The following is a 26983-nucleotide window of genomic DNA, read 5'->3' as shown; positions in this document are numbered from 1 at the left end:
GGAAAATATACCAAAGACACAAATATAAATAAGAATACAGAGCCAATAAAAATGTGGACACCCTCACCAAAAATCAAATAAATTTGAATTGAATACGAATTGCCCTCAGAATGACAAAAATGAGAACATGGGATAAAATCCTGTTTTTTGTAAGGCTGTATAAAAGTAGACACTCTTGTCCACTGTTGGTGGAAGTATAACTTGGCATACCCTTTGTTTTTAGATAAGAAAGTTGGAGAAAACTGAAAGTCTACTGATGGGGGATTTATTAGGTAAATTACAGTAAATTAAGTAAAATGATGTGTGTGCACCGATAGGTGTGGTCTTACCAACTGCTCCCAGGACCCACCCTGAGTGGAAAGACTTCCATTAAATACTAGTCATGCTTTGAAACAGCATGTTTATGATCTCATTTTTATAAAATCCTATATATTCGTCTGCACTGCAAGATGTATGGGAAGATGTTCATGAAAAGTTTACCAATTATTATTTCTGGGTTATGAGTTAAAAGATTATGAGTTAAAACTATCCTAGGTAGTTTTATTGTATTGCTTGAACCTTCTACAGCACACAATTATATCTTATAAAAATAAAGCTATCTTAAAATAATTTCAAACTAATCACAAAATAATTTTAGAAATTTTCAACATTTGGAATCCCTGACCAGCCTAAAGCAGTATCATTTTCTGACCACCAAGAAAATAGAGTTGACAAAGTTTTCAATAAAAAAAAAAAAGACAAAGTTCTGGTAAGTAAAATTTGGTCACAAATTACTTCACTTTAATCAAACAGTTTTAATTCAGAATCTGTACTTGAAGTGAAGCAAAATTATGGGAAGTCCTTCCTGGGAGAAGGCGTGGCCAGCATACGCTGGAGACCAGTGAGTAATGCAGAGCCCTTCCTTTGTCAGTAAACACACGTTTATCTTTGCTTACCATTTATTTTTGCTAACCAAAACAACCCAGCCGTGTTGTTCTAACACACAGATTATCCCTACCTAACATTCTGAAGACGCAATGTTTATGGACTAGTTCAGGCAGATCGACATGTCCTCTTACATTTCCACTTCAAGGAAGCAATGCGTCTTGGTACCACAGTGCAACATTTAGGTAAGTTGAAATCACTCCATAGCCCTAACTGTACTGAAGCAATTATCAATTTGCTTTAAAGTTGCTGTTTTAAATTTCACATAATAAGTTTCATAAGGAGATGTCTATCTTATCAAGGAATATCGTATGTGAATAAGAAATGATACATTTCCAACTTAAGCAGATTGATTAAATATTCTCAGCACAGCAGTATGCTAAAATAAAACCTCAAATTTGGAGATGCCAGCTATAAATGTTCCTTATTATGAGACAAGTTCCCTCAAAATGTACTCTGTTAGCTCCACAAATATCACAAAATTCACAGAATTCTAAAAATCTTACTGTATTCTTTTGCTATGAGATTGTGAAGATAGGATTATATTTACTTCTGGGAAAAAATTTAAATGACTTTCTTCACTCAATCTTCACTAAACTATGTCCAGCCATTCACAATCAACAATGTTGATTTAAGTTAAAATACTTTTCTTGGTTTTCTAAAGCTAAGAACAACTTTTAAATAACAGAGAGACTTGCCACAAAGTATTAAAAAACAAAACTTTCTAGGATCTTGTGCATGGACTAAGCTATCCATAAATACTTATTAAATAGACATTTAACAGTTTAATTGGAAGTATCTCAATGAATAGAACAGTTTAGCTGGTTGGCAACTAAGGATATAAACCCACTGCCGTGAGCTGATGTGCACGACCCCAGGCTTTAGCTGTGGAGAGGACATGCTCTAGCATGGTGACACTGAGGAGCCCTGTTCACTTCGCAGTATGGCAAGGCAACCAGAGTGCAACTGCAGTGGGACTTACCAGAAAGGATAATGAGAGTAACCAGAAGATAGTGAGTGGCAGCACAATTCCTGGACCTCAGAAAGGTGCACTCTCATTAAATTCTAAGAACACAAATGGTCCAAGGCAGGGCTGGATCCTAGATAAATGCAAGGCTAACCAACTCTTGGTGAAGCTGTTCAGTCACTCCCAGAAGCCCAAGCTAAATTTGACCCACACTTAACAGGGAAGCCATGAATACTCACTCTGGAAGCCTCAGAGTCCTCTCATGGTCACAGTGCCAAGGTGGGGAAATTGTACAGTCATCTATGTGGCCATTAAGAACTGATTATACTTGAGTCCATCATAGCTTCAACTGGTTCATTCTGAGTACCGGTCCATGGCAAATGTGGCTCCCCAGATCTGCTTCTGATGAAATGTGTTTGTGTGTGTGGGGGGGGTACACACATTTATATCTGGGAATGTTCAGTATATGTCATATAAATTTATTTGTAATTATTAAATATATACACCTTATCACATGCATGTGGTTATATGTATACATGTATGTGTACATGTACAAAGCTGAGTTGTGTATGTATATATAACATACTATATATAATACAGATTTGAATATTATATATATTCAGAGCTGAATATATATTTCAGCTCTGCAATAAATGCGTACATGTAAAATCCCATCTCTGAGTAGGCACGGCCTCCCGCACAGAAGCTGGCAGAAGAGTTTGCTTAAACAACAGCAATGCGGTGACTCATCGATGTTTTCACAACACGCTTCTACCCGACACCCATGTCTATTTGGGGCCTGACAATAAAGGCCCTGTGCGAACCATCTCTGTGCTGTTTGTTTGCCTTTAAAAGGCGAGGGCACTGCTCTCAGTTGACTCAGTTGAGCTGCTTGTGCTTTTGAGAATAACACATTGCCACATTTATGAAGGCTTGTGATGTAAATGAAGGTTATTTCAGGCTATGCCAGTATGTTTCTGCTCAATCTTGATCTACTGTGTCACATAGAGCCAGTGGACCTCACCCCCCCAAATGAGCCCACTGCCAGTATCTCTTAGGGGTACAGAAAAAAGACAGCTCTATCAACACCCTAGACTGTAAAAGCTGTCGGGATAGGATTCCTATCTATTTTGGTCACTTATCTACATCCCCAGCACTTAAAATAGTGTCTGGCACACAGTAGACATTAAATATTTTCAAAGGAAAGAACCAATCTCTGCCACAGACTTATGAAATGACCTGGGCCTTAGCACCAAATCCGCAAAATGCTCTGTCGTCCTGGTGCCAAGGCAAGAGGACTGCCACTGCCGGCGCATAAGACCTGCTGTGGGTTCAACTGTACACCGTGCAGGGTGGAGATATTCTTCACCATTTCTAGTCCCTAACTCCCTGGACCTTAAAATAGATGCAATCAACACATAGATACTTAACATCTCCACCATGGAAAGCATTTGTTTCTCCTAAAGTCTTCAGAACCCAGCAAACAGCTCACTCCATCACCAAGGCCTTCCCTATGTAATTTCTCATTAAAGAGAAGAATATCAGTGTTAATGTTGCACAGTAGAGTCCTTTACTTGCCCAAGAACTCGCTCATACAGAAACTGGTTCACCTAGGAGGGGTCAGCACTAGACTTCAATAGACTTCTCATCTCGGCAAAGTTCCAAAGCTAAGGAGTTCCACTCAGCTATTTTTACAGGCAATAAACACCACATAGAAAGTGTCACAATGTCTCCTCAATGAGAAGGACATCCATGAAAATAAAAGTGTTGAAAAAATATCTTCACAAAAGTAAACAAACAAACAAAATAGAACAGACTCATAGATACAGACATCAGATGGCTGCCAGAAGGAAGAGGGGACTAGTTGAAAAAGGTGAAGTCATTAATAACTACAGATTGGCAGTCATAAAATGGTCCCGGGAATGTAAAACAGAGCCTAAGGAATACAGTCAGTAACACTGTAATAACTACTTAGGGGGCCAGGCAGATACTAGCCATATCAGGGGGAACACTTTGCAAAGTATGTGATTGACTAACCATTCTGTTGTACACCTGAAACTAATACAAAATAATATTATGACTGCAACTGAAAAATAAAACTTTTTAAAAAGCTGCACAAAAAAGTCTTTACATTCTAAAAGATGAGATGGTTTTGCTCTTGCTACTCTCTCAAAACCCCAGCTCTCTCTTATTTTCTTAACACACAGCAGCCTACATTGCCCGCTGCATGCTGGCCTGCCCGGCACTTCTACCCGTTTTCTCCAAGTGTCTGTTGTAGTCATTGTTATGCTTCCATTTGATGAAGACTTAGCTACTCCACTTGCATACAATCAGATTCCATAAAAGTTTGATTACTGATATCACTGTTGTACTTTAATGTTTCTACCTTATGAAAGAAACGGCTGGGGGCCACCTTCTTCATACATGGCCCTCTGTGTCCTGCACACTGGGTTTCTGCTCCCCAGGCTGCAGGTCTGTCACTGGGAACACACACAGACATGTGCTCCCTGGCCAGCACAGTGCTATTTCTAAAATGTTCATCACTTGCCAATATTTTTAAATGACCAGATTTCAATCTCTCTTTGAATATCAGAAAATGAAGTAATGCTGAGTACACATTCCTGTGGAAACAAGCCGAGTGGCGACTGTCTCCTTCTGATAGAACATGGGCTCTCAGGAGTCCTCACAGTCCCCAGCTGAGAGAGAGCCCGAGTGAGCCACGTGGAAAAGTCCCGTGGAGGGGCCTGGGTCCCCAGCTCCCGCACATGTCCCAGCCTGGGCACCAGGCATGTGACAAGTCACCTTCAGGCGACTCCAACCTCCACTGAGTCTCACAAACGTGTGAGGACCCAAGAGAGGACCAACCCAGTCAAGTCCACCAACCACGGGAACTGTGAGAGAAAAAAGGGTTGTTTTGAGCCTCTAAGTTTTGGGATAATAACGCAATGCAGTGATGGACAAGAACTAAAACACAAAAATTAATCATTGTGTTAAGGAACTAAATATAATTATTTTAAATAGTTTCTACCTTTTTACTTGGAGCAATATAGATGGTCTCCATCAGACTTTTTGTGTTTAGGCAGAAATCTAAAACATAAATGTGCCCAGGGAAGAAAAAAGAAGTGGAAGAAAAGCAATCATTTAGAATCAACTGTTCCCCCACCTTTTTTTTTAAATGAACCTGGCTGGCAGCACTGAGGAATGTCACACAGGTGAAACAGCAGCAAGTAGTAAGAGAAGGACAGAGTTTGAAAAGGGATTGAAGCTGGTTCTCTGTTTACGTGTCTCACCCTCCTCTGTGTTCAGTACCCAGTGCAAAGCCTATTGTTTTCTCAATGACTGGATCAACTAAAAGTAGTTTAATACATATTTTTGTGATTGACTGAGGGAATGTGACATGTCTTTTCTCTCCCTAAAACAGGAGGTGTTACTGATACAAAAGGAAGGCTAATGCCACCTGCAAAGTAACCAATAAAGTGTGGTTCACACAAAATAAATCAATCCAGAGTTTGCACAGCTTAATGAGAAGCAGATTCAGGACTAGGAGAAAGAACTCTTATCTCATATTTCTCAAAGCTGAATTCTACTGACGGCTAAGCAAATCCATGTGTGAATAAAGCCTGTGTAAGAGGACGGTGACTGTGCATTCCCAGAGAGTGTGGTCATCGGGTTTAACGGTTTCATCCATACACCCCGGGTAGTAGAAGATCTCAACCTTGTGTCCCACACAAAATTAAAGCAGCTAATATGCTTCTGCCCAAATAGAACTGTACAACCTCATTTCCTTTCCTTCTTTTCTCCACTGTGACTCAAGCCAGATTTCATCGAGCTATTTTTATAACTACTAAAATGTTGGAAATACAGCAGCAGGCCAGAAGCAAAGTAAAATGCAGCATCCAGGAAAAAAAAAGAAGAAAAATCACGCTGAGTAACGGAAAGGCCATCTGCTCCTCACCGAGCCGCGCTGTGGGGATGGGGAGGGAGTCCGGGGTGTCCTACTTGTGTCCCCCCAAACCAGGCCCACCTGCATGTTGTCGGTCGCATCCCCAAGCAGTCCTCCAAAGGTGATAGCGTTAGTTACAGTTGCCAGATAAATGAAGAGAATTGCTGACAGCGCCTGGATGTTTAAAGCATCATAAAAATCACTGGCAAAAAATGGCGCTTTCCTTTTTATGTCCTTAATCAGTCCACCGCAGAACCTAGGTAGGGAGACAGCAAACATGTGACAATGTAAAATAAATTACCATTCGATCAACCAAGAGATCACTTATTAAACCACAAAGAATTGGAACTTACAGTGCTTGAATGAACAAGGTACTATTCAACCACTTAAGATAAAACCAGAAAATTGTGGAGGAATAAATTTTCTTCTCTCTATTTCTTTTTCAATCATCAAATTAGGAGTCGCATACCCTAAAGATCAGATGGTGGGCCTTTAGATGAGAGTGAATTGTCTAGACAAGTTAAAATTTCTCGCCTCATGAAGAAAAACATCTAAACATGTGAGCAGATCATACAAGGACCTTTATAATATTGCCATAGCTTCCTCCCCAGCCTCCTTCATTCATTCACTCATTGATTGATTCATTCATTCATTCACTAATCAGTCCACAAATGTTTTTCGAGCATCTGTGATATGCCCAGAACTAATCTGGGTTGTGGAGATACAACACTGAATGATAGAGAAAAAAAAACAGCCACACTCAGGAAGTTTACTTTCTATGTGGAGCACACAAAATAAGAAAAATGCATGGTGCTAAAAATCAAGGAAAATATGAAGTAGGGAAGAGGATTATTAAGTGCTAGTGCAGCAATGGTTGACATGTGATAGTGGTCAGAACAGGCCTCCTGACCAGGTGACTCTGGGGTAAGAACCTGGAGTAACCAAGAGAGAAAGCCATGCAGGTATGTGGTAGATGAACATTGCAAGCCAAGCCCCACTGCAAATGTTAGCAGGTCAAATGACCTATCCATCCGCCAATGCACCCTCCCGGCCAAACCCCACATCTTGGCCTTCTCCCTGCTCTTCCTTCTGGCTACAGTGTTCTCCCTCTCAAGTCAATGGGTCTCTGAAGTCTTGACCCTCCGGTCACAGCTCGGACTTTGGCTATGGGCTATCACACGGTTTGAGCACTGCCTCTCTAACTGGGTGCTCAGCAGCTCTCAGCAGCAGTCAGTGTACTGTTCAGTTTACTTGATCCACACAGGGTGAGGCAAACTGCAGATACTCAGTGCGCTTAGGAAAGGTGAAATATGGAAGAATGAAATCTCAGTCTGCACTGTTTTTAAAAAATATATATCTTTCTAAAATGAGTATCCTACTTGAAATTTTACTTAACCCAAAATGAAACGGAGAACCCAGCAGTACAGGAGGAAGAACTGTCATGAACAGAGATTTAGCCAAAGCAGTCTGGGAAACCCGACTTCCCATCTGCAGGCTGGCGAAACCATGACCTGTGAGTTCCTCAGCTCTATAATGTATCGCCCACTTCTGAGTAAGTGTACAGGGCAGAGACAGAACCAATGAAGACTGGTTCACTGTTCATTCTCTCTGCCATATACACACACCCACTGTCTCTCTGTTTTTCTTTCTAATACCTCCTTGCTCACTCACTCCACTCCAGGCACACTGGCCACCACGCCAACCCAGCACACACCAGGTCCCCCGCTGCCCCTTCTCCCAACCCCACTTCTACATTGTCTAACTCCCACCTCCTCCGGGACTTTCCTTAAATGCTGCGATTGTCTTTCAGGCTGCCCCCAGCCACCCTATCTAAAAAATCGTTCTCCCATCACAAACTCCCTACTTCTCTTTTGTTTTTCCTCATAAAACTATCACCACATTCCTCTTTGTGCTCACTGTGTGTCTCCACCACTACAAAGTAAGACCCACAAGGACAGGGATTTTGGTTCCGTTCACTGCTGCGCCCTCAGGGGCTGTATTAGGCACACTAGAAATATCTGTTGGCTGAACAGTAGTGTAATCCAGTGAATAAAATGCTAATAGAAAGATTAAGGGAAATTTAGATCTAAGGAGAACCTCACTGTGAGTGGCAAAAGAATCCATTAGTTACCGTCCAGTTCTCTGCAGTTCTTCACTGTCCCCGTGTCCTCCTCCTCCGTGGCCTCCGTCATGGGGGGTGTCCCCATTCATCTGCACATTCTCTCCACCCGAGTACATGTTCTTTCTAAGACAACAGAGCCCAAGAGAATGTTAGCTTATTGTGCTTACCTGCCTCTCAGCTGTGTCATGCACCAGCTAATGAAGAGATGAGCTGAAAATCCTCTGGGAGAAATGTCATTATTTCCTTTTGCTGTCCTAACAGACAATTCTAAGAGTGTTATATTTGGAGCCAAGACAAATGACTGGAGGAACAGAAAAGCTGAACAAATTGTATATCCTACAAGCGGCAACCCATTTCACCTGAAAAATAACAGATTTCCAGAAAATGCCCTCTCCGCAATTATTTCACTGAATTTCTTTTGTTTTTTTTTGATTTTGGATTTTTTCCTTGTATTTCCCTTTATTTTCAGTTGTATTTTTCCCATTACCATTTACCCTCTCCACCCTGCAGTCGCCACACTGCTGTCCATGACCATGAGTCCTTTTTCCTTTTTGCTCAATCCCTCCACCCTCATTCACTCAGTTTCTCAACCTCTTCAATCTATAGGGCCTCATCTTGAGTAAAATGATTTTTTCCACACGCATAGGGAGTCCCCAGAATATCTCTGAAGAATCTCAGAGAGCTCCAATCTGTAATCACCAAGCATTCATTTTTAAAGTGTTAATGAAATGTATGTGATTCTTTTGAGATGAGATAATACATCAAGTTAAATGGGAACCGAAAAATATTAGGGCAATTGCCTGACTCCATTTCCTTTGCAAACAACCTCTTTCTCAAGGTTTCACATCCCCAACTGCCTGATGATTTACCTTTTGTCAGATGATGGAAGACTCTTAGGAGGCTCTATCCTGATCGCCGGATCCCATTCCCCAGGAGGAAGGACAATGACTTCATCTAGGAACTCATCGATGCCAGCAATCAGGTCCTGCCTGTCTTTCGCTTTATAAGCAATGTCATGGAACACCTAAGGAGACATAAGAGAGGTGCTAACCCAACATGGTACGTCTCCACACGCCTCACATATCCAGCCTAAAGAACGCAATCCATTACCCACTTTAATATTATATAACTATACTCGTATTTCCTATTATCCTGTTATTATTTGGTAAAATAATATTACCAAAATATTTTGGTAATAAATCCAAAGGGTATATGGAGAGGCATAAGAAAACAAATGGCTGTTTCCTTTTCATGTTTTTTTCCCTAACAATACCGTAAATAACATTGCCTTTCACCTCCCACTGGTATGTAGCATTATTGATGTGGTTGCTACGGAAGCCAGATGAAAATGATTTGGGGAAATATACTAAAGAGTCATTCCCTGAAATAAAAACTACCAGGACAAGCCGTTGCCAATAATTCAAGAAACAAAAGTTCAAGCTGAGTGTTAAGACTGGGTCAAGTCCCAAACACTGCAGCTCTCAAACACACAAGTAATATTAGCTATTACGAAAGAAAAATCAGAGGTATACTGGCAATACAGAAAGCAAAGGGCTTTAAGGAGGTGACCCTCTGTGCAGCCACGGAAGGCTGAGATCCTTGTAGGGGACTTTCAGCCCATCAACCAGGTGAGAAGAATGGAACAACCGACAAGACGATGGTGTGCATTTGGCAACACAGACAGAGCCTCTCTGTTTATCTAGTTATCAAGGAACAACCGAACCATTTGAGACAGCAAATGCTTCATGTTTTCTAAGAAATACCCAGAGAAGGTGCTTCCTGAATGCATATCATTCAATTTGAATGATGTGGTTGCCAGCCTTCTTTACAGTGAGATACAGTCATTCGTGGCAAATAAGCTGACATCTATAGCTTCCAAAAGTAAGTTTTATGTTGGAATAAAACAGGTTTTCCTTTATTTTCTAAACATTTTTCATTCTTAAACCTGATGTATGTTAAATATTATTTTAACAGTTCAAGTCACTGCGTTATCTTATGATGACAGCCAAAGCACAGTATGAAAGCACACAAGTTAGACCCTCAGAGGTCACCATCTTCCAGATTCCCTACCTCGTCAGACATCAAGGTAGCGATGGCTCTGCCAATCTCGTGATAGGACTTGGCTTTCCCCTTAGGACCTAGGAGAATGAATAAGAACCTAATGGGAGAGAGAGGAAAGAAGGAAAGGCTATAACACACATTTCATCAAACTCAAAATACATAAAACTGAGACACATTTACCCTAGTTCATAAAAACGTTAGTCCTAGAATTCATCTTCAAACAAATGTAACGTCCTTGATAGTATAACAAATACTCTTTCAACTACAGTGAAACCTAACCCCTTGTTTAGTTTATTGGAGGGCACCACAGAATTTAGCATGAAAACCTGAAAAGCTTCTTCACTGAGAAGGAAAGGTTCATTCAATTTTTCTTTTCTAAACTTTCTTTTCTCCATTTCTACTGAATTGCAGAATCTTTAGGGGGTAAAAAAAGCATTATACACAGTAACGAGAAACACCTAGTACATCTCCAGACTTCTCTGACTTTTCCTTACCCAATGTGGGTAATGACATATGATCTTCTCTAGACTTTTAAGAAATGTTTCTACTCAGAAATGTCTGAGGGTCAGCAAAAACCAAGTCCTCTATAAGTAAGCCACATGCTGACAGCCAAAGTAAGAGGGACAGGAAAAAATTCAAAATAAAGCATCATACACATTTAAGGGCCTTTTTTGTGTTGGGGGGTTATCTTCATTTTCCCCCAAACTTGTTTTCTTGACAATGCTCAAGCACTGCTTTGCAGTCAGGAGGTCCTGAAACTTGCAAAAACACATTTATCCCCATTCAGGTTCACCTCTTACCATGGTGGAAGAAGTCCCTCACTGATGACAGGACTAAAGGTGCACGTCCCCGCCAGGGAGAAAAAAGCCTAATTTGTAAATGAATAAGGAAAAATACACTAAAGGCAACACTGGATAAATCCCTGCCTTGCTTACGATCATGTCTTACCTAACACAGAGATAAGGAGAACAACAACAAAAATCACATCATATATTTGCATAGCTTTTTAAAGCTCGCAAAGCATTTCACATTCATCGCTTCGTTTAAACTCCACACAACCCTTAAGCAATAAGGGCAAGGATGCTATTCCTGTTTTTCGGTGAAGAAACCAAAGCTCAAGGAGGTTCATGGATGAGCCCAAAGACTGTGCCTGGTAAATGAGACAGAGTAGACAGGTCTTCCTACCTCTTGCTCTTTTCAGCACATGGCTCTGCCTGATGTTACCCGCCCCACCTACATGCTAGGGCTGTGATTCAACAGAGCAAGGCCATCCAACAGTGACTCCTTAGGTCATCCTGGGGAAGGATGCTGTGGGTACCTAGCTGGGGGCAAGAAACCTTAAGTAAAATGTTATGGGTCCAGGAATGGCTTAGGACTTAGCTTAGTAAAATTTTATTTTTCACTTATTTATATACCTTACTTTAAATAAAAAAGAGATGACAGCAAGTACTCTTCAATGTATTAGCATCTATTCCAAAATGCCCTTGAATAGATAATTCCTTTTTTTTTCATTATAAAATTCAATCCAAAGAAGAAAAAACAGAAATTGAGAATGTAAGAAGCTATCTGAAAGTAGGGACACTCCAATTTTATCTCAGAAAAACCATAAAGCCGCTCAGCTCTTATTTGCTTAGAAGCCAGTTCTGGAGTGAGGCAGCAGGCTCACTTCTGAGAGTCACCAGAGTGGATGAAACAGCAAAAGCAGTCAGCAGACACAAGAGTCTGTTCAAGGTTAAAGGAAGTCATTATTGGAATTTGATTTTAGGTCCTCTAACCCTGAAGTTTAACTGATACTAAAACTTTTTTTTCCTTTGAAGCTGGACCTAAATTATATACCACTATATGTATTATTATAGAGTGTTCCTTTATAAGAGTAAAATGTATTTTTAAAGGAATTGACCACTGATTTGAGTGCAACACATGCAAAAAATATTTAACCACCAAGGCAAAATACAAATTAAGAAAACCTATAATACTGGTCACATTTGTCTGCCCTACCAGCCTGTCTACTACTGATGGCCAGCTGTCGGGAAGGACAGCAAGGCCGTGACTGCAGACACAGGGGATGGGTGCAGTGCAGCAAGCGAAAATGGACATCGGGACTTTTACTTGATACATTTTTAAATAATGATGTTCCTCTGCCTTCCATTTTTTATTATTTCGATGTATCTAAATATTAGTTTTTTAGTCATATACATGTATAATATCTAAAACCTTTACAGAACAACTCTGTGCTACTTCTTGCTTCTCCCTGGCACCCCCATTGTGATTGTAGTCAGCGAACACTCATCTATCTACGGACTTACACATCTATCAACTGACACATGAGTTAACGTTCAGGTTTACTACATGGCAGCAAAGCCAAAATTCTCTCTTGTTAAACAGTGAGTAAAACACTCTCAGTCATTAACAGTCCTCAAATACAAATTCTGTCAGACAATGGGTCACTACTCCAAGAGCTCATGGAATAATGGAGCCTCTAAGTTAAATCCTATGAGATGAGGGCATACATTTGCCTTTTTAAAAAAAATTATTGAATTTATTAGGTTAACATTGGTTAATAAAATTATATAGGTTTCAAGTGTCCATTTTTTATAATACACCATCTGTATACTGTATTGTGTACCACCATCTAAAATGAACTGTCCTTCCAACCCCATTTATTCCCCCTTTACCCACTTCTACCTCCCCAGAACCTCCTTTCCCTCCTGTAATCATCATGGTGTTGTCTATGTCTGTGAGGTTTCTTTAATCCCTTCACCCTTTTCACCCAGACCCCAACCCACCTCTCTTCTGACAGCTGTCAGTCTGTTTCTCTGTATCTGTGAGTCTGTTTCTATTTTGTTTGTTTTGTTCATTAGATTTCACATGTCAGTGAAATCACATGGTATCTTTCTCCGATTGGCTTATTTCACTTAGCACGATACTCCCCAGCCCACCCAAGCTGTCGCAAAAGGTAAGGTTTTCTTCTTTATTTAGGGCTGAGTAGCGTTCGACTGTGTCAATGCACCCCAGCTTCTTTTATCCACTCATCTACTGATGGGCACTTGGGCTGTTTCCAGAGCTTGGCTGTTGTAAACAATACTGCAATGAATATAAGCATGCAAATGTTCTTTTAAATTAGTGTTTCGGGTTTCTTATAATTATTTACTCTGGTTTCTGCTAAACAGTTCCAAAGAATGAGTTGAAGTAGCAGACCAATGGTGAATATAACATGTATCATAGCAAAACCCAACATATGAGAATTGTAATATTTCAGTAACTTCATTGAATTAAATGCAAAACTATAATCCCTCTTTCTTGGGTAATTTAATTTATATATAGATAATTATGTGTCTGTATATACCTATATGAGTAATTTTCTTCTTTGATGAAAAGCCATCAAGTGCCAAATAGAAATGACATGTCACATATCAGTCAAAATTTTTGCATTACTCCGGTCAGGAACCATTCAGTACATCCATCTCCTTAAAATGAAAGAGAGAATAAGAGAGAACATCTGGCCACCTGTCAGTAGCAGGAAACGTCACCTCAGGTCGAGAACTTCACCTGTAGTAATGAAGACCCTTAAGAAATCTCTGACTTGGGCTGTATTGTTGAAGTGAGTGTAAAAGATTTGGGAAGACAGAACAACTCATCAAGTTAAAGTTCCTTCTGCTTGAAACCTGTTCTCTCCCTTTAAACCTCAAGGAAGGGAAAGCTGTCACCACTTTTATGATAGCAGTACATCTCGCCAAACTCAGCTTTTACAGCGTACTGAAAACTGCTTTCCTGACCCAAGCTGTTTTTTGTCAATGGACAGATGTTATTTTTAACCAGAAGCTTTTTCCTTTATTAACAAATTAGAGTAAACATCACATTTGTATGGCTGGATGGGCACGGCTGATGTTGACAGCTTGGGGTAAAAAATTAATTTACATGACTGAGTTCTTTTGATTCACTCATAACCAGAAATAACTCATCCTTAGGATTTCTATCCGCGCCTCGTCATCTCTGGAATCTTCACGAGGCACTTCTACTCTTGTGAGCTTTTCCATATAACTGCTCAGGCCTGGGGGGGTGTGCCTGTGGCCTTTTCCACGACAAAAATAAGTGCCAGGTGAACAGTGTCCGGAACCAATGGACGAAACTCACATTCACAACATAATTACAGCCAGAAACAGAGCATAATGTCAGAAAAAGAGCCAGCTCTCCTAAACCACTCAGTCTCTTTACAAAGGACGTGCCCCCCCTTCCTGATGTACCACAGCTATTTCCAGAATAAACCCAGCATTGACCATCCCTTACTCCCTTCTCTCAAAACAACAGTGAATCAAATAACCCATTATTCATATTTAGCAGCTTTGGGAAATGTGGCTGAACTGCAGCTTCCACAAAGGATTCATGAGGGCCACAAACCAACCATAACCAACCACATTACTTATGTAAACAGCAGCTAGCAATCAGATTGTTAAAAAAGACAGAATTGAACTAGCAGGACCTCCACCCCAAGCCCTCTAAATAGGATGTTTTATGGTTTTGACAAAGTACAAACTACATTTTTGGGCAAATAATTATTTATAACATAAAGTATATATTAACTTACAGTGAAACTAAAGTGGTTAAACATTCTAATGTTTTAGAGGGCTAGACTCCCTGAATAACTGTTTTCCTTGGATGTGAAAATCAAGGTCAGGAAAGGACAAACCAATCAGGGTCTTTTATTATTCTTTATGGGAAAACGCTCAAGTATTTTATTCCAACCCGTTCTAGATATTGCCTTAGATTCTCCCTAAAAGCCTGTCTTCGCAGTCTGAAATCGGCAGTTCTATCTCCAGCATTGATAGTGGACCTTCCCTTTGCCTCCATTTTTCAACTATAAAATGGGAATAACAACATTTATCCCCTACATAACTCATAAATATGAGGTAGTAGCTGCCTCTATGGATGAACAAAGATGACAGCAAGCAAAGTGCATGTATGATGCTAGGAAAATCGTAAATGTATCCTACCGAGTGACCAAAGCTCAAAAGACAGTTTGCTTGCCTTCCCACGGATGGCAAGAATGGCCCCCAAGCAGGTAGCTTCCCTATAAACAGAAAGCTAAAATAGATCAATGAAATAACAGAGCAGAGAAACTTGTGAAGGAGAAGTCCTAGAGCTATACTTCCTAAAAGGTAGTAGTAATACTGTTCATTATAAATAACAATAGTAAAGCGTAAGAGTATAACTTTCCACTACCTCCAAAAGGGAAAATGACCATTACCAGATGTGCACAAAAGCAGACCTCTGGGTCTCCCTGCAGTACAGCAGGGCAGCCTGCACGGTGGTGGAGCACAAGGGCCCAGCGCAGAGGCAGTGCTTCGCAATGACTCCCACATTCCTTGTGGGATTTCCTTTATTGGATTTCACAGGATGCAGCCATTGTAAACAGCCCCACATTACTCACACACAAAAAACCTAATGAGGCTCCCTACTCAGTGATTACAGCTTGCACTGGTTCAGAGTACAGCAAATGGATAAAACTCTTTCCTGGAGAAATGTTAACGTGCTAGGATATATTGTTCTGATTATTGCCCCGAAATAGTTTTATGACATTACTGAATTACATTCGCTTGAATTGCTGGGCTCCTTTTGTTAATTCCTATGGTGCTGTCTCTCACCTCTAGATTGATGCCACGCTCCAGCACAGAGGAAAAGAATGCACAAGCAGAAAGAAGCAGATGATAAGAGGGACACAAAAACGGTCATGATTTCCTACTCAATAAACTCAATAGTATTGTTTTTAAAAAGTCTTTGAAAGTATATTTTATTTGTAGCTTTTTAAAAAAAATAATAAAAATGGAAAAGCAGGAGCAATTTAACACTTCTTGGCATATTTTTTTTCTCTCAAGCCCCAGGAAAGTTAGTCCAAAGAGACATAAATAAAACCATAGAGTGTTTTATACAGCGGTGGTCTGAGTCAGCCAACTTGCACCAGGTGACCGTTCTGATAGAACTTCAAGGCTCTGCTACCAGGTTTTCCAGCAAAAAGCTGAGTTACAGAAAGCACAGATCATGATAACCCCTTTGATTGAATCAGCAATGATCATCTCCTTTCCTCTGCTCTTGCCCAATGACTGCCTAATAATGACACATATTATGCCCGTTTGAAGAAATAGAAAAATGAGGCAAAAATACCTGTATGATCAGAATGAATGTCCTGTAATCTATAAATTGGGAGGCAATGAAAGAAATGTTCTCCTAATTTTCCTTTTAATTTGGCTCAGAACAAACCTCGTTTGTTCTAAGCCCCTTGTCACGGTCAGTGAACCGTGCCCAGGCCATCTGAGATCGCCCAGGAGGATTCATAGCCCTTCCTGCTCACCTGGGGGATCAGGAGCCTAAAGAAGAGAAAAGTCACCTGTCCTCGCTCTGGGACCCACAAAAAGCACACAAACTCCCCCAAAGTTCCTATTCATGTGGTAATTTTCAGACATCAATCTGAAGATTACAAACGTCTCTTCAAACTCTTCTTCAGCACAAGTTTAAGTGAAGCACTAACTTCTCATCACATTCTGCATTCCGTAAGTCAAGCCTCCTAACTCTGCTGAGCACAGTTGCAGAGGGAGAAAAACAGGATTAGCTCAGAGATACTGTGCAGTATATGGAATACATGGTTACAATAACAGTAACATGTTTCCTTTAAAATAAAAAGTTATGCAACATAAACATAACAGCAAAGTGTGCAACTTTAAGAGTACAACTTTATAATGTTTGTGTGTGTATGTACACACATGTACATACACACACTATCAATGTTCTGAATAGAATGGAGTAACTAAAAGCAATTCTGACCTCTGAACCAATAACCATCTGTATGAGCTAGGGCAAGTTACTTAAACTCTAAGACTCAGTTTCTTCATCTATAAAATTCATATACCAACTATTTATACTTAAAAAATATTATTGTGAGGCTTGAACAAAGTAATCCATAAGAAAAAATTACTACATGGTCTAAGATATTGTCTGAATTGTCATTATGGTTACTACTACGTAAGTAATTACTAATGTGACAGCACAAAAGTCAGATTAAACCGTACCTTCAAATCATACCTTCCCAATGCGCTCACTCTGATGTGTGCTCATTCCATTGATTCTCTAGCCGGAGGGAGAGGAGACTCCCCTGTGCCCACACTGTAGGCCCTGGTGGGTCAGGATCGGCTTACCTTGTGGGCACGGGGACCTCGGTCAGGGCTCCCAGCATGACAGCCTGCTGGAGTCGAACGAAGGCAATGAAAGGCGTATCCAAGAAGTCGACCTCACCAACAAGCACGTTGGAGGCTTCTGCATCACGAGGCAGTTTTTTCATGAACTTATTCTTCAGCTGCACGGGAAGAGCCAAGAAAGCATAACTTACTTCCGGAGAAGGGAAGAGAAGAAATGTCACTCAAAGGAATTCCTTTATATGAGTCCACATGTGATCGGATCTAGCTGTAGCCATTTTTCTATTGTGTTTCACTACTCTATTAAACATTTCTCTGTACTTTGGATTAAAGAATACTGAGGATACAGGAGCATGGTTTACATATAAAACAATGTTTACATATAAAATGATTCACTTATTGGTTCACTCACTTAATAAACATGTGTTGTGCGTCAAGTAGGAGCCAGGCACTGACCTAAGACCTAGGGAAAGAGGGATCAGCTAATTACATGTCTTCCTTGGGCTCATATTTCATCAAGGGAGAAATAAAATATGATTTGAAATAGAGATAAGTGCTAAGAAAAAAATAAATAAAACCAGTAAGAGGGTACCTTATGTAGGATGGTTGGGAAAGGCCTCTGAAAAGACATGTTTGACATTGGAGTAAGGAGACGAGCCATGCAAAGATCTGGACATGAAACATTCCAGACAAAGAGAACAGTGAGTGCAAAGCCTCTGAGATGGGAAAGAGTTTGGCAGTTAGAAGAAATAGTAAGGCAAGTGTGATGGCAACTGAAGGAACAATTCAGGGAAGATAGCAGCAAATGAAGCTGTAGGGGCCACAGTGAAAACGGGGGGAGGGACTAGATGGCGAGGAACTTGAAGGCCACAGTAAGGAGCCCTGGATGTTTTAGGAGGGACTGGCCTATGAAAAGTCCAAGTGGAAAGGTGGAATAGTAGAAAAGCATACATTTCAGAGATATTACCATGTCAATAATACTTACAACCATAGAACAGAATCACACGAGCTTAGGTATGAATGTAGCTAGAGAAGGCTAAACCCTGGACCACTGTAGCTTTTATAGGCACGGGAGGAGCTATGAACAGAGGACACTGTGAAAGAACAGCCAGTGAAGCAGGAGGAAAATCAGGACTTAACAGTCAGGTGAAGGAAGGGCTTAATAAGGAAAGCATATCAGCTAATCAAAGGCAGCTAAAAGCTCAAATAAATCATAACTAGGAATGGACCAATGGGGAAAAGAATAATGGGCCAGTGAATGTGGCGAGACGGAGGTGCTGGGTGATCTTGCCAAGAGCTGTTACCATGGGCATCAGGGAGCGCAGTAGAGAATGAGAGGTGAAGAAATGGAGACATGGAATACAGATGACTATTTTGAAAAGAATTGCTACCAAGAAAAGCCAGAAAATAGGAGGGTAGGTGGAAGAAAGCACACGACAGATTTTTTTTTAATGGGAAATACGATAGCACTTTGGAATGTTAATGAGAATGATCTAGTAGAGGCAGGTTATTGCCCCATCGGAGATAGCAGACAACTTCACGACCTGCTCAGGCAACCACGAATCACTGAGATGAGCCTATCCACACACCACAAGTACAAGGGTTGTCTTCAGATGGACAGTTTATCAGTCTGAACCGGGGAAAGCAGACTAGACCGGTATAGATGGGATGTTTGGTGGCGTGAAGATGGGGGCTTCTGAAGACTCACATTTTTGCAGTGAAATACGAGTGAGCTGATGGTGGGGAGGATGGGGAGGTACATGCCAGTTTGAGCTCGGAGGCAGAGACGGGAAGTGGTTTTCTTGGAGAGTGAAGGGTGCTTAACACAGTCACTTTAAAGCTTATCTGGTGGGATTATTCCTCACATCTCTTCCCAACTCCCACTTAGAATAGGGTTGTTTAAGCATCTTTCAGTGAGTGGGAAATGCCTCCTACAGGTCAAGGAAAACTTTTCAACAATCACAGAAGGCTAGACATAAGAATTTTGCAGGACCACATGAAAGGCAGACTTCTGATATATTCTTTTTTTTATTGTTATTTAAGTAATTTTTTTAAATATATTATCAATACGAATGTCTCTCCGCTCAAGTCAAAAGTTCCCAGTGCACTTAGTATTTTGTGCCATGGATTATCACTGAGATGGGAAGTGGCAGGAATCGCCCAATTTTTCTCATTAATAAAAAAGTTATAGTAATACTTTCTTTTCCATTTCCATTTAAAGAGTTCCTAATTAGGGAAAATAAATGTAATAAAAACTGATCTCTAAAACTCCATCACCCTCAGTAGCATTTTTACAGGATTTTTTCCTTAATTTAGTACTTTGTATGAGAAGAAAATTGTAAGGCAAAAACAAAACAACAACAAAAAACCCAAAACACACATATAAGGAAGTTGGGGCTAATAATTTAGTGGAAACCTGAAATAAAAAAGCAAAGGCGAGATATATATATTTTAGACGTTAGAAACATTGCTACTTCTAAGCAGTAAGCGACTTTTCCAAAGTTTATACCATTAATCCTCCAAGAAATTAACACTAAAATATATTATGTTTACATTGTAAAGATATGAAAAGAACAGCCATGGGAAGGGCCTAAAAACACCAAATTGCCAACACTATCATTACGGCCTAAAGAAGTTACAAAGATGTAGTGTTCTCTGTGACAGTGGGGGGTATGGCCAAGTGGCCCAAACACCTAACAAAACAACACTGCTAGAGGAAGCTTCCTCAGCCCAGCCAGAGAGGTCCCATTACCCACAACATGGGACACAGAGCTCTGTAATAGAGTTTTACACCTTGTTCTCACCAGCACTCTTTGCTCTAGAGGCAAGTAATCTGATCGTATCCACTTCTTTTGTATGTACTTATCCAACATTCGTTACCAAAATCTGTCTCATTTCTACATTTCTAAACGTGCTTCAGAACTCAGCTCAAGCCCTTCTGCCATCTCAGCCCACTTTCTTGGGAACTCCGGAAGTATTCATTTCTGAATCACACGTTGAAGTTTTGTCCATGTTCAAGTTTTTCCCCTGAGTTTCTTGAAGGTTAGAATAGTGTATCCCTCTTTATACTGAACACCTACCCACTTTTCACATAAGTCAGCTGTATTAAATATTTTTAATGAAAGAAATGAACTCTGTAGCACTAAAAAAATCAAACCAAAAGAACTTCAAATGCCCAGGAAAATTAGCGAAGTTTTAAAGCCTCTGTGTCTAGACCAGTCCCTAAGCAGCTACCTGACTCACAACACATGCAGAAAATTCCAGTCCATTTTACCCTTCCACAAAATCTTTTGCTAGTACTAAGGTACCTTTACTGATCACTGTACCATCTTGGAAAATTAGGAGCATATTTTTTAAGGCCAAAGGAAATAAACTGTATTCTATATGCTCTGAATAAAAGGAGTTGTAAGGATAATATCCTTTTAGATCAGCGTATGTCAGACTGTGTTGGTGGAACACAAGTGTTCTCAGAGAAACTAACAGCTGCTCTACAATAAACAGGGGTGGTGCCCAAGGGGCCCCAGAACTCTGTCCTTACATGGCTCTTCTCTCTCTGCACACACTCTCGGGGTGATCTCATCGAGTCCCACGTCTTTAAATACCCTCTATATGCTGATGAATCATACATTTATATCTTTAGCCAGGACACCTTCCCTGAACTCCAGACATAACAACATCGCTGCCTGGATGTCTAAACAGGCATTTCAAACTTCAATATCCAAAACTGAGGCCCCTGACAGTCCCTTCAAACTAGCTCTTCCTCTAGTCTCCTCCTCATCTGGCGAAGGGCAATTCCATTCTTCCATCACTCAGGCCAAAACCTTGCTGTCATCTTCAACATTTCCCTTCCCCCCTCTCCCCATGTCTGTTCTGTCAGCAAACCTTGTTGGATCTGTGTTCAAAGTATATCCAGAATCTGACCTTTCTCACCACCTTCACTGCCACCACCCTCATCCACATTATGACTTGCTTTCCTGGATATGGCTTTGGCCTCCTTGCTGGATTATCTGCTTCTGCCCTTGTACCCAGTCTACTCACCAAAAAAGCCAGAGGTCAAATCAGGGCTCAGAATCTCCTCTGCTCAAACCCTTTATTGGTCCCCATTTCACTAAGAGAGAGGACAGTGTCTTTATGACCACCCCAAACTCCAGCATTATCTGGCTTCCTATGAGCTCCTTGACCTTATTTCTTACTGCTTTCTCCCAGTCCTCCACACCTGCTACTCGAGTGCCCTCCCTTAAACACACCAGGCAGACTCTTACCTCAGAGCCATTAGACCTGCTGAGGCTCCCTCCCTCACTTCCTTCCCTTCAGATCTTTATTTAAAAGTCACTTCTTGCCCATCTGGTGTAGCTCAGTGGATTGAGCGCAGGCCTGCAAACCAAAGGGTCTCAGGTTTGATTTCCAGTCAGGGTTGTGGGCCAGGTCAGGTCCCCAGTAGGGGGCGCGCCAGAGGAACCACGCATTAATGTTTCTCTCTCTCTCTTTCTCCCTCCCTTCCCCTCTGTCTAAAATTAATAAATAAAATATTTTAAAACAACTTTAAAATATATACACTATTCTTTTAAAAAAGTCACCTTCTTATCAGTGAGTCTTTCCCTGGCCACATGAGTTAAACTTTCCACCTCCAGAAGGTGGAAATCCTTCTGGAGATGGAGAATCCTATGGGGAGAATCCACCTCCCCGTAGATTCTGCTTACTCCTGTTTCCTGCTTTATTTTATTTTTCTTTGTACTTATCACAGCCAAACAAGTTATATGTTTTACTTGTCTTCTTTATTTTCTGCCTCTCTACTGGATTGTATGTTCCATGGAGGTAGGAGTATCCCTCTATTATGCTCAGGGTTATAGCCCTTGTGCCTAGAAGAGTGCTTGAGGAGAAAGATTCAGTAAGTATTTGTTGAATGATGGCTATTACCTCTGCTCTTCCCAAGAAGCTTTCCTAACTCCTCTTTTAAGGTCGTAAGTTCTGGACATACCACCACCAACCAGGCCATTTAAGTGGACAAAAGGCCTAGACATGGCCAGTATTAATAAATTCCGCCCCTGATAACAACGACGGGTCCAAAGGATAAATGCACGACTCAACTCAGGACCAAAGCCTTTCGGAAAACCAATATTTGAATATGTAAACATCAACGCCCTCTCTCTCACCTGAGATTGCTCCCCTCCCTGTTGAAAGGGCCTGTCACCGCACTGCCCACATTCAGAGACAATGAGGTCAGTATCCAAAATGAAACAGACAAAAGCAGGAGAGAAAAGAGAGATTGAAAGGGTCCCCAGTCCCTGGCCCTGAGATCCTGCAGTTTCTTCATTCTGTGAACTCATCAAGAATTCTTACCAGTTACATAAGCCAGAATATTCCATTTGGGGCTTTATAATTAATTTGGGGTGAGTTCTATTTACTGAAGAGTCCAGACCCTTCACAAAAGTACATTTATCAAATACATTTTAGAAATTCCAGGTTAAATAAAATTAAGTTTCTATACTATGGACTCTTTCAGAGCCTTGAATACGCCCGCATGCCTATGAATGCTCTATCTCCCACTAGGGGATAAATAAAACCCATTACAGGGTAAAGACAGTAGAAACGCTACACTGGGCAGAAATACACTCGTCTACCATGTAATCCCACTCTCCACTGCATTTAACTCTCTTTAAACTTTACAGGTACTTACAATGTTTAAGGCCTGGGAGTGGGCACTGCAGAGAATAGACAGACCTTACTCTCCTGAAGTCTACAGTGCAATGGAGAGATGCTAATACAGAAGTAGCCACAATGAAGGAAAATGAACATAAATACCATAAGAAAGGTATATTGTCAAAAGGGAGGTCACCAAGTGCAGTGACAACAGAGTACAAGAAAGGTTCTCCTTTGACTCGAAGTTTCAAGATCTCTCTAGTAAAGGGGAGCTCTTCAAATACTGATTTATGTTATCTTTTTTAAGTACCTCAACAATATCTGATAAAGAAAAAAGTAGTGACTGAATGATGAAAACCAATTCTGGCCTTATATAATAAATTGTAAATCATGACAAAAACTAAGAAAAAAGGATAAATATTAAACAAAAAGATGAAGAGTAACTCAAGAATTCAAAGAACAATAAAAGATAATGAAAACAAGAACAGACTCTAAGGGCTTTCAAATCAGGTTGAAAATCACCCAATAAACTCATCTGGATTGAATTCCAAAGATAAAGTTGAACATTCCTTTCTTATAGATCATTAGTTGATTCTCCGAGGGATACCCGGCCTGGATTTCATGCGAGGTCAACTATGAGAACACACACAGCGCAGGAAAAAAAAAACAAAATACCAGTTCCCTTAGCCAACCTTGATCTCAAAGAAATAGATTTTAAATGGCTGTTGTCTGGAGCTACAACTGGTAAGAGATACTATGACTAGTTCAGTGATTTTGCGCCTTTTTTTTTTTGTCTTTATCAGGCAACACCACCAACTCTGTGAATTCAGATGTGCACACTGCAGGTTCCTTTCAGACTAGCCCATACTCCTTCTCCCACAGGAAGGCCTTGCTGCACTTACCCAGAAGAATATGGCTTGCCCTCTGCCATAAATCTTTACTCTTAAAATTTATTAGCTTTTCTTATGATCTGAGCAGATTTTTAACAACCCAGTGAACACAGTATTAATATACAAAAAATAGACAATATGAATACACAAAGCAGAACAAGTGGACTGATTATAAAATAGGTAGCTGATTTAGAATGGCATGTCTGTGTGACAATGGAAAAGTTACACATATACAAGTGATATGTTTCATAGATAGCTAATTGAGAAGACCAATCTTCCATTTTCCACTCTGATCTTAAATTCTCCTGCCTTCTTCTATGGAAGCAGTTTGCATATTTTAGGATTTCTACAGGGGACACATTACAATGTAAGTGGTAATCAATGTTAATAATCATTCACTGGGATAATCATTTGATTAACACTATGCCCTTCAAGCCACCTGACCATCACCCTCAGAACTATAGCATCAGCTGGTAAGTAGGTATCATATTATTTCTCAGTCACTTAAACCCTACCTCCTTTTCTCTGCCATTATTAGCAAACGTTAAAATAAGTGCATCTGTAATACAGTGTCATTTATTTATAACCAGGAGTACTCATGGTTTGTCATTTGAACCTGATTTATTAGATAATTCTGTAGGCTGTTCTTACTACAGGCAATGTTTTAAAAATTATCTAAATTTGAGTATACTTTCTCATTATTTTTAAAAAGCTTATGCCTGCTGCTACTGCACTCCATACATCCTTTTTTCTCTTCCATGACAATGACTTTAATCTTCCCACATGTATTCACTCTCAGTTCACCCTGCCTAATGCATCATGCTCATAAACTGACTGACACCCACCTGTTTTCCTGAGCAAAGAGCATATTCCTGGCTTTCTTATTGGTGTTCTTTCCCTTCTGCTTTTCTTCTTCTTGGCTTATATTCTCTTCTTCCTGCTGATTTTGCCCCCTTCCATTCTCTTTGGAAATTGCTCTTTCCCCAAAAAACTCATCTGGTAAGCTCAAAATCATTCCAGGTCACCCTAGAATCATGCCCTTCCACTGCAAAGATACCTGCGTTACTAGTGAAGTGCAGTCACCAGACCTGCCAGTTTGCTCTACAGTCCCGGTTTACCCCACTGTCCTGATGTAACTATTCACATTACCTTCTTTCATGCTGAAGAGCATCTTGGACTATGGAAAACGTTATATCGTTACCTTACATATTAATCTTACTGAGGCTGATTCCTGAGCAATAGCTAAGATATAGCATTGAAGAATAATTACATGCTGTGGAAAATGAAGATTCAAGGAACTCAAAAGAATGAAGGGAAGAAGCCTAGGTAAAGTATTTATCCAGCATGAATTTATTCATTTACTATATTAATTGTTAGGGTAGGAACAAAAGTGTTCTTCCGCTCATTATCAGTAAGTTAATTCTGCCTCTGCCCACTCCTTTCCTCTATACCTTGGAAAAAGAGACCAGTTTGGTAAAGTTTGACGAATTCATTGGGACTTTTTTCCTAATTGAAGGGTACAGTGCTTTGAAGATAAGAAGCGAGCTCACCATTTTCTCTTATAGCAAGACAAGTGAATGGAAAAAAGAGATGACACTTTCATCCATGCGGCTGGTTGGATTAAGTTGATTCAGAACCTCGCCTATATTTCATAGGCTCGACTACATCTCTCTATTACAATACATATCTCTTAAGTCTATGAATCCCAAAATTTAGATTCTGTGTGGGTAGCTGTAGGCCTAGAGCTGTGTATTTGGTGAACTAGAAGTTTCCAATCTAAATAATGTTTCTAAGAGACATCACTTCCAGCTATAAGTGGCTTGCATCATACCAACCCTTCCATGAAGAAAAACTGAAAAGCTGGATTTTTACAGTGTGTTTAAAGCAGTGATTTTCAACCTTTTTCATCTCGTGGCACATATAAGCCAAGTACTAAAATTCTGCGGTACAGCAAAAAATGTTTTTTGCTAATCTGACAAAAAAAATTGGTATACCTTTCATTCATTCACACTGAACAGCTATTGTCATGTTGGCTGTTGTCATGGTTTCTATGTGCCAATCTAAATGAAAAGGGGTCTGTGCCCCTAACTAACTAGTCAGGTGTTGCATGTTTTAAAAATTCTTGTGGCACACTGTTTGAAAACCTCTAGTTCAAAGGAATCAGAGAGACACTATGACATTAAAAACTTGAGGAAACAATATGTCTGAAAAAGGAAACTATAGATGTGAGGCTAAATTTAGCTGATATAATTCTAAAGGCATCTGACGATTCCTAAGTAGCTACAGAGATTCAGAAACTGAGAAGATCCTTCTACACTCTCAAAACGATAGGAACGCATGCCGGGCTTCCAGTGTGGACCCCTAAAAACCAAAGCCAGAAGCAAAGGGCAAACTAGGAACAGGCCACTCCACATAAAGACTGAAACCCACCTACTAACCAGCTCACTTCCAGAGTAAATATTATGGTGACCTGCACCTAACCTAAATACCAACCAAAAGCAAAAGAAATCATCTGTGAAAAAAGATAACATCATCAAGAGTATCAGATTATTTCTACCATGTATATCTTACATCTAACATTCAATAGAAATTATTGGGCACACTTGTAGGCAAGATCAAATGAGTGAAACCCAAGAATTAAAAAACAGAAATTAGAAACAAACTCGAAGCAGAGATACAGATTGTAGTTATCAAACACACACTTTCAAATAACTTAATATTTTCTAAATGTTTATTATAAGACAGAGAATTTCAGAATTTTAAAACCATAGCAGATGTTCTAGAAATTAAAGAAGGTATCATTGACTTGTTAAAGTCAATATTACTCATAATATAAAAACATGGCATATCAAAATTTGTGGAACACTCTTAAAAATGTGCGTTGAGTAAAATGCATGGCTTCCCATGTAAATATTACAAAAGAAGGAAGGCTGAAGTTCAATGATCCAAACATAGGTCTCAAGAAGAATAAAACTGTAAATGAAACTCAAAGAAAGTATAAAAGAGGAAATAACAAAAATAAGAAAAGAAATCCTGACATAAAAAACAAATGTACGGTCTGATCATGTTCTATTTCATAATCTGAGTGACCTAATTATACAGGTGCGTTCACATTGAGAAAAATCATCAAGCAGATTTATGATTCATATATGTGTACATAAGTAAATCACACATTTTACTTTAATCACACAGTGACAGTACAATGAGATTTTTAATAACTAAACCGTCATTTCACTGCAGACCTGTTACATG

General features: G+C 40.1%; 1 protein-coding gene across 6 annotated transcripts in view; it reads right to left on the bottom strand.

Moving 5' to 3' along the window:
* SLC4A4 (solute carrier family 4 member 4) overlaps positions 1 to 26983 on the bottom strand; it is a 321040-nt gene that overhangs the window by 80022 nt on the left and 214035 nt on the right. For all 6 annotated transcript variants that reach the window (XM_053655652.1, XM_053655653.1, XM_037148610.2 and 3 more), the window contains 5 exons: positions 17205 to 17362; positions 10027 to 10114; positions 8826 to 8980; positions 7966 to 8079; positions 5916 to 6090 (listed from right to left, as the gene is read on the bottom strand). In XM_053655652.1, the coding sequence (XP_053511627.1) occupies positions 5916 to 6090; positions 7966 to 8079; positions 8826 to 8980; positions 10027 to 10114; positions 17205 to 17362 (690 nt within the window). The remainder of the gene's footprint in view (positions 1 to 5915; positions 6091 to 7965; positions 8080 to 8825; positions 8981 to 10026; positions 10115 to 17204; positions 17363 to 26983) is intronic.

The sequence above is a fragment of the Artibeus jamaicensis genome, unplaced genomic scaffold (genome assembly GCF_021234435.1).
Source record: "Artibeus jamaicensis isolate MK-2021 breed Jamaican fruit bat unplaced genomic scaffold, CSHL_Jam_final scaffold_1031, whole genome shotgun sequence".
NCBI classification, from domain to species: domain Eukaryota; kingdom Metazoa; phylum Chordata; class Mammalia; order Chiroptera; family Phyllostomidae; genus Artibeus; species Artibeus jamaicensis.
The sequence above is the reverse complement of the archived record's forward strand: the minus strand, read 5'-3'. Positions and strand labels throughout refer to the sequence as shown.